The following is an 8,781-nucleotide window of genomic DNA, read 5'->3' as shown; positions in this document are numbered from 1 at the left end:
GTACCTAGAAGTATCTATAGTACCTATAATTATCTATAAGTATCTATAGTACCTATAATTATCTATAGTATCTATAAGTATCTATAGTACCTATAATTATCTATAGTATCTATAGTACCTATAATTATCTATAGTATCTATAAGTATCTATAGTACCTATAATTATCTATAAGTATCTATAGTACCTATAATTATCTATAGTATCTATAAGTATCTATAGTACCTATAATTATCTATAAGTATCTATAGTACATATAATTATCTATAGTATCTATAAGTATCTATAGTACCTATAATTATCTATAGTATCTATAGTACCTATAATTATCTATAGTATCTATAAGTATCTATAGTACCTATAATTATCTATAAGTATCTATAGTACCTATAATTATCGATAGTATCTATAAGTATCTATAGTACCTATAATTATCTATAGTATCTATAGTACCTATAATTATCTATAGTATCTATAAGTATCTATAGTACCTATAATTATCTATAGTACCTATAATTATCTATAGTACCTATAAGTATCTATAGTATCTATAAGTATCTATAGTACCTATAATTATCTATAGTATCTATAAGTATCTATAGTACCTATAGTACCTATAGTACCTATAAGTATTTATAGTACCTATAATTATCTATAGTATCTATAAGTATCTATAGCATCTATTAATATCTATAGTATCTATTCCATCTATTAATATCTATAGTATACTATCTATAGTATGAGTTTGAACACAGTCTTAGAAAAATAATAAGAATACAGGGCAGTTTGAGTTTAAGTTCATTGTTCCTTTATTCCTGACCAAGGGTGCACAGACACTGCAGACAGCTGAGCTGAATACAGACATCAGGAGGGATCCCTCCCTTTTTTATACACTAGTACTCATTTATTTTTCCCAGAGGTCCGAATTGCATCAGTCACACAGAGCCAACAGACCCCATCTGACATGGGGGGGGGGCAGTCGGATGTGCGGTCCAGATTATATTGTGTCTTGATCCTGATCTGGACCAGAATCTGCCATTTCAGTTCCCTTGAGCACTGCGCTAGTTCTTTGGTCCACCTGTCCACCTGTGTCCTTTCTCATGTCTTGGTTATTTACTGAACAGGGATATCTACCTCTGCTTTCCCTTTTTATAGTTTTACTGCTGTCTTCAACACCGCCCCTCCCTACACGCAGAACACGCACTGTGCGTAGGGCCCCACAATCCATGGGGGCCCCATTTTCCGCAAGGGGACGCATTCTCTGCAAATGCGCAAAGGATGCGCATCGCTGCCATGAGGCGCGTAGAGCACCAAGTCAGCCCAAGGCGGGAGAGAATGAAAAAGAGACGAGTAACCTGACACCACAGGCGTTACTGCAGTGATTGACAGCAGGCAGCATCTGACCAATCAGCGGTCAAATGCGCCGACAGGCAGTTGGATCCATGCAGGTGGAGAGATGGTCTCCATACGGCAATATGAGTCGGGAGCCAGCAAAAGAAAGAAAAAGTCAAAACAAGAGGAGGAACCCCAGCGGCTACCCTGCTAATCAGGAGACAGAAGAGAGGATCATTCTGTCTAGATGTGGACTGGAGATTACGTTTTCCAGTGGCCCTGATTATCATTTATTGAATGTCTTGTTAACTGCATATACATTCACCTCTGTTGAAAGAGGATGGTCACTTGACCAGTTGGGGGTCGTATGTTGTCTCAGGTTTACGGCCTATCAATCTATGCTATGCTAGTTTTGGGCTATTTTGGGTTTGCTCCATTGTTGGAAGAGGGTGTTCATTTGATTTGTTCCTACTAACAAAGGTTGTAAACTTAAATGGCATTTCGTGATACAGTCATTTTGTAATCGGGAGGGGGGACCTCAAAATAAAATTCTGCTTAGGGCCCCAATTTGGCCAGGAGTGGCCTTGGCTGTCTTTATTACTTTTTGATGGATTCCTGATCCCCTTATAATCAGAACTTGAGGGACTTCATGGATGCAGTATCATGTTTTACAGAAGTGTCTCTTTATAAAGACCCAACAAACTAGCACATAGGCTACAATAAGCTACTCATTTTGCTATGAGAATACATGTATAAGTGATATATTTTTCATAGGGAGTTTCTATTCTATTTGGACCAGCTACTTTCATACTTCATGACATCATTTCTGCATGTCCGTCCTTCTGCCCTTCCTGGGTTTGGCCTGTGATCATCAAAGAAGAAGACTAGCTAAAGTACAGATGGTTCTCCCTGAAGCCATCCCATATATATACTTCAGTAACCTTAGATAGATCTGATTTTGCTTTCCACAAAACACTTACTAGTTCTAGCGATTCCTCCAACTAAACAAAGAATGCATAAAGAATGTAAGTAGTCAGGAATAGCTAAGTCATGTTTATATGTATTTAATTGTTTGTCTATTTGTTTGTTTGTTTTTTAATTATTATTGTGTAATTTAAATGTAACATTATTATGGAGGTTTGTCCGGTCTATGCTACAGTCTAATTTCCTATCCAGGATTTTTTTGGTTTGCAAGTAATAATATCACAACTAAAAAGTATTATTAGCACCTCCTTTTGACTGGTGTGCTGCCGCCACTTGACGGCAGACCGCACAGTAAAGGGTGAAGGATCTTCTCCATCACTCCTTCCTCTCCTTGGCATCTCATTGGAGGAGACAGGCAGCAGGCGCGCCGCGGTCACCCCTCCCGGGCGCCCGAGTACCGTCAGTGCGTCTTTCTGCACGTCAGTAATGTCACCGATCTTCCCGCTGCTCGTTTTACTCTCGTTTTCGCAAAATGCGGCTTTTTCCAAGAGAAGAGGCCCAAAGGTTACTGTTAAGGTAGGTGGAGAATGTCGTCTTTGGTGGAGAAGGTTAAGGTCTTTACGCAGCTGCTGTCACGTCGCCCGGCCGTCAGGAATACATTGAACACACATGGCATTTCAGCGACACACACTGAATTATATCACGTACGGTATACGGGCGGTTCGAAATTAAAATGACGAGTAATGTCCATTCATTGTAAACGATTGGAAGCCGGCATGATCGTTACGGCACTTCCTCAAAGGGGGCTGCGATTTCAATAATCGTTTATATATGAGCCATGCGACGAAAGGATCCTTTTGTGTTGGATATCGCTCCGGATGGACTTGCAGCCTGAAAGCCGAGGTGACGTTTGAGATGTCGCGGCTGTGCTACTGCGGCTGGAGGGGAGGATCGTGTGGGAGAAGGTGCCACGTTTGTAGGTCCGGCAGCCAAGTCCGACAGCAAATCGCGGATACGCGGTGCCTTTGTCTGGTATATATAGCAGAGAAAATCGTATTATTATTGCGTTCGTCATGTGACAATGCGACTGTACAGCGCCGCAATCAAATAAAGCTAATTTTTGCCTTTAAACGGCAAATACTCCTAGCAGTAACAGAAACACTGTCTGGTCTTAAGACTGAATTAATCGCGCACTGCCAAGTGCTCTACTAAAGCACTTAAAACATACTTCACGCAAGAACGTTTTACTGTGAAAGTCGATGTGGGCTAGTTTGATCATTCCAAAAATCAAATGTTGCTTAATTTTATATCACAATTTATTTCAGGATTTTTTTCTCTTAATTTTTCATAAATCACCAGTCAAAGTAAATAATTATTTCTGTAATTTACGATCTTAGAAAAGGCCTGGAGAAAAAATGCAGGTTTTTTCATTCAACGCTGATAAATAGATTGAGGTTCTTCTATCAAACGTCAAACATGCAGAGCCAAATAAATTCTGTTTATCTGGGAAATGAAATGTAGCCAGTGAAGCAGGACTGTCCGAGGGGCATCGATAGGCTACCCAACAGATTCAGGGGGCCCGGCACTTGACAAGGGCCCGCGGGTATGTAAAATTATCTGGGGGGGGGGGCAAGGTGACATTTTATCAGGGCCCCCAGAATTTCCAAGTATGCCCCTCCTCTGAAGGTCGTCTGGGAAGAGAAGTCAAATCAAAGTTTGGGTTATACACACTGTTGAGGGAGGTTATAGACACTGTTGAGAGAGGTTATACACACTGTTGAGGGAGGTTATAGACACTGTTGAGAGAGGTTATACACACTGTTGAGGGAGGTTATAGACACTGTTGAGGGAGGTTATAGACACTGTTGAGGGAGGTTATAGACACTGTTGAGGGAGGTTATACACACTGTTGAGGGAGGTTATAGACACTGTTGAGGGAGGTTATACACACTGTTGAGAGAGGTTATACACACTGTTGAGGGAGGTTATAGACACTGTTGAGGGAGGTTATAGACACTGTTGAGGGAGGTTATAGACACTGTTGAGGGAGGTTATAGACACTGTTGAGGGAGGTTATAGACACTGTTGAGGGAGGTTATACACACTGTTGAGGGAGGTTATAGACACTGTTGAGGGAGGTTATACACACTGTTGAGAGAGGTTATACACACTGTTGAGGGAGGTTATAGACACTGTTGAGGGAGGTTATAGACACTGTTGAGGGAGGTTATAGACACTGTTGAGGGAGGTTATACACACTGTTGAGGGAGGTTATGCACACTGTTGAGGGAGGTTATAGACACGGCCAAGGCAAGTCTCCTATAATCATGCATGTATCACTAATGTTAATGTGAAACAGCTCGATAAGCGCTTCAATCAAGGAAACAAACCAGTCAAAGTACAAGAAGAGCTGAACTATTTAGCCGAGCACTAGAGCCTTTCAGTTTTAAAGTAGTTTGTAAATCCTGAAGTAGCTCATAGTGCCCCCCCCCCCCCCCCCCCCGATATGGATTATCTAGTCACTCTAGTTCCAGGAGTTCCAAGTACATGGTTCCAGACACCTACGTATGGCTTCTAAGTGGCGGTATCTTCTTCAGTGCTGCTTTGGACTTGGTCGGCATTATTCAGAAACGTGCCTCCAATCATCTACAGATTTCAGGAGAGAAGCACAAGCCCCCCCCCCCCCCCCCCCCCCCAGTGCTTGTTCTCTTGGTGCAGTGTAGTATTTTTAATGTGGTTCCTTCTCCTTCTCTTATTTGCTTGAAGGTCTTCTTCGACATCACAGTGGGCGGACACGAGGTCGGCAGGATTGTAATAGGCCTCTTTGGAGATGTTGCCCCCAAGACTGTCAATAACTTCGTGGCTCTGGCCACAGGCGAGGTACGCGCCCCCTGTCTAACACATTGGGGATAATGTAACAATGTTTTTGTCTGCCGAGGGTGTTGAGAAGAGGCTGCGATTGGTCATTTTTGAGATCGGTAGTACAAGTGCAATGACACAGTCTGTCCACTGTGTCTCATTAATTTTGCCAAAGTGTCGCACATATAAGTGAAGACCTTGACAGGGTCACGTAAATTTCAGACTTTGAGGACCACTTTGCCTTTTGAAGAAATGTCAAGTTAAAATATATGTTATAAATCACATTTTTTACAGTGTGGGAAATTGTAAAAGACATTAATGTAACTCTGTGCCAGGCAGTGCACTGACATCTCGCCTAGGGTGTTCCCCTGCCTTGTACCCTTGTGCTGTACTGAATAAGCAGACGATGGATGGATTATTCCGAAACCCCAGATTCACTCGGTTAAGCTATAAAGGTTCTTATAAGAATATTACAGAGGTGTGGATTAGGATCGAGCAGCTGCATTTGTTCCAAACACAATGAACCAGTAATGGGGGTCATTAGTCTTTGCGTGTCGAACCCTGCAAAATGGCCTCTTTTTGCAGAATGGGTACGGATACAAGGGGAGCAGGTTCCATCGCGTAATCAAGGACTTCATGATCCAAGGCGGGGATTTTACAGCAGGAGATGGAACCGGAGGTATACATATTAACTCTGGCACCAACCACTGTCCAGCATGGGGGTGGGGAGGTATTTTGCATGACATTTAATGACGTAGTAATATGGCTTGGAATCCTTCATCCCCATATCACACCTAGCATCACACTTGGTTTGCTTTTAGTAATGGTTGCTATGTCCAGATAGCAACCTCCCATGCTTGCCCTCATCTGAATGATCACTCGATGGCAGGATCTCTCCTGCTGCGTGCCTCCCACATACTGAAGACTACTTGATTCCTTTCACTTCAGGTAAAAGTATCTACGGTAAGACGTTCCCTGATGAGAACTTCAAGCTGAAGCATGTGGGAGCGGGCTGGGTCAGCATGGCCAACTCGGGGCCTGACACCAACGGCTCGCAGTTCTTCATAACCTCCGTCCGGGCACCGTGGCTGGACGGCAAGCACGTGGTCTTTGGGAAGGTCTTAGAAGGCATGGTAGGTTTCATACTCACAGAGGAAAGACTCTAGGTCAGGGTTCCTCAATTCCGGTCCTGGAGGCTAGTTTGCAGCACAGTTTGCAGATTTCCCTGCTAAGACACACCTACAGAGGACGGTAAATATCCCTGGATGTCATTCTGGCCTGTCCCAAATATCAATCCCATGATGCACTGCACCCTAAGTTCAATCTTGGGAGGCAAGTTAGCAGTCTTGTCAAGACCTCAAATACAATCTTTGCGTTCTTGGTATTGAGAAACACCCAAGGTGTATTTGAGTAGGGAAGACTGCAAACTGTGTTGCTAACTTGAGGTGCTGTTCCTCTGGGGCTTCAGTCCTGTATGTTTATGAGCATTTTACCTCTGATTGACTCCCCCTGAGGTGAATTCAATGGCTACAATGGACAAAACCCAAAAGACAAGACCCAATAGACCTCAAGTGGTCCATACTGGTTGTGAATCTTTTCTGTATATCCATGACGTTCACTGTATTCTTATCCTTTCAGTCTGTAGTTCATACCATTGAGCTCCAGGACACCAACGACAGAAACCTGCCATACACAGAATGTGTGATTGTGAACAGCGGCAAAATCGAAGTCAAGGAGCCCTTCGTGGTGGAAGTGGAGGGTTGGGAGACTTGAGTAGCTGATCGGCGTCCCACTCAGATGCTTCCATGAAATCTGCTGTTCATACCTCGAGCTTATGGCAGTGCCAACACCCTCTCAAGCAATAATCAAGTTAATGGAAAGTATGTGAAATAAATGATCTAATGAAAAGCGTAAATATGTGTTTTAACATTATGTACCTTTAGGATTCCATGAAATTAATGTACTTCATGAAACACCTTTTTCACCTGCATTTGTTACTCTTTATCCATGGCCTGTTCAGTAAATGAAGACTCCGTTGAAGGGGTACTTCCTTCATGGCAGCAGATATCACTTAATTAAACACGGGTAGATACATTGGTATACATATCACCCAAAAATTTCTCAAGGAGAGAAAGGTTTTCATGGGCATCCACAGTTACAGCTTTCACTGTTGCCTGCATTTAAATCCTTTGCTTTAATGTGATACATGAACTCACTTTAGGACGAACGTTTTTTAAAAAAACCTAATGATAAGTGAAAAATTTATAGATAGATCATCTCAGATGCAATGGTCCCAATCCATGGAAGAAATTAACTTTCCTTTAGAGTGTTGTACAGTAGACAGGATAAAGACAAAAACCTGGTATTTACAGACAACTCAGTGATGTGTCCATTGATAGATTTGATAAAATGTTTTGCATTTGTAGGACAATACAATATCCTTACTTACCTATGCAAATGTGTACTTACTGTATGTCTGTATATCGTGACTAACGTCGAAATGTTTCGGGAAATTCATGCGACTTTTACCATGTTATCTCACAAATTTAGCGTTTTACTTTTGTGCCGTTACATGCAGCGTTTCAGTTGTTCGCAATCGATAGCTCCCACAAGGCCTTGCAGCCTATATTCAGCTTATGCACCCTCTTATAATGGGCACCCTGAAGCCGTGTGCTTCTGTGTGTGTTTGGGTGACTGCTGGCTAGAAACCACCATGGTTTTAGTTCTGCTTAAGTTCGCATTATGATGGCGATGGAGGCAGATCTCGGACAACTTCCGCCAGCTGCCCCTAATGACAGTAATTTGTCAGGCCATTACTGTGCCCTTCCCTGACCTGACTGGTGCTTTCCCAACATACAGTTTATCTCACAGAGACAGTACCGTAACTTTAAAACCAAGATTAACAGCTGGCCGGGTATAAAACTAAAGCCTCAACATTTTCAGACTGCAAAAACAGCAAGCGGTTGTCAGATTTGGTCTGCTTGAATGGCCCATATTCTTATTATTGTCTGTTATTGTCAACACAAGAGTCAAGGACTGGTGAGAAGTTCCAGATGTCACTCATTTCCAGACTGAAAACGTTCAATAAATGTTTTTGTAAATAAAATTCAGAGAAAAATGCTAGACATGAGGTACTTGTTTTTTGCAGTGTCCACTGTGTTTGTGTAATGTGGGTTTTCCCCCTGAATTTCCATCTTCTTAAGAATCTTGTGTTGTTCTTTGAACTCCAGAAGTTAAACATTCATATTAGTAGCAATTCAGGGATAAATTTGAAGGGCTGTCACACTCGCAGGCGTGGGAATTACTCTGAAAGGTGTGTGTTACTCTGGGAGGTCTGGGAGTTACACTGGATGGGCTGGGAATTACTCTGAAAGGTGTGTTACTTTGGGAGGTCTGGGAGTTACACTGGATGGGCTGGGAATTACTCTGAAAGGTGTGTGTTACTCTGGGAGGTCTGGGAGTTACACTGGATGGGCTGGGAATTACTCTGAAAGGTGTGTGTTACTCTGGGAGGTCTGGGAGTTACACTGGATGGGCTGGGAATTACTCTGAAAGGTGTATTACTTTGGGACGTCTGGCAGTTACACTGGATGGTCTAAAAATTACTCTGAAAGGTGTTGGTCACTCTGGGAGGTCTGGGAATTACACTTCATGGGCTGGGAATTACT

General features: G+C 42.5%; 1 protein-coding gene across 1 annotated transcript; it reads left to right on the top strand.

Moving 5' to 3' along the window:
- Window positions 1–2,347: 2,347 nt before the first annotated feature.
- On the top strand, window positions 2,348–8,236 carry LOC125727565 (peptidyl-prolyl cis-trans isomerase C). Its single transcript, XM_049004379.1, has 6 exons — window positions 2,348–2,355; window positions 2,663–2,830; window positions 5,021–5,134; window positions 5,699–5,792; window positions 6,062–6,246; window positions 6,752–8,236. The coding sequence occupies exons 2-6, from the start codon at window positions 2,741–2,743 to the stop codon at window positions 6,884–6,886; spliced, it is 618 nt and encodes a 205-aa protein (XP_048860336.1). The 5' UTR covers window positions 2,348–2,355; window positions 2,663–2,740; the 3' UTR covers window positions 6,887–8,236.
- The last annotated feature ends 545 nt before the right edge of the window (window positions 8,237–8,781 follow it).

The sequence above is a fragment of the Brienomyrus brachyistius genome, chromosome 2 (assembly GCF_023856365.1).
Source record: "Brienomyrus brachyistius isolate T26 chromosome 2, BBRACH_0.4, whole genome shotgun sequence".
In the NCBI taxonomy this organism is placed as follows: Eukaryota; Metazoa; Chordata; class Actinopteri; order Osteoglossiformes; family Mormyridae; genus Brienomyrus; species Brienomyrus brachyistius.
Note: the sequence above shows the minus strand (reverse complement) of the source record. Positions and strands in the feature narration are given on the sequence as shown.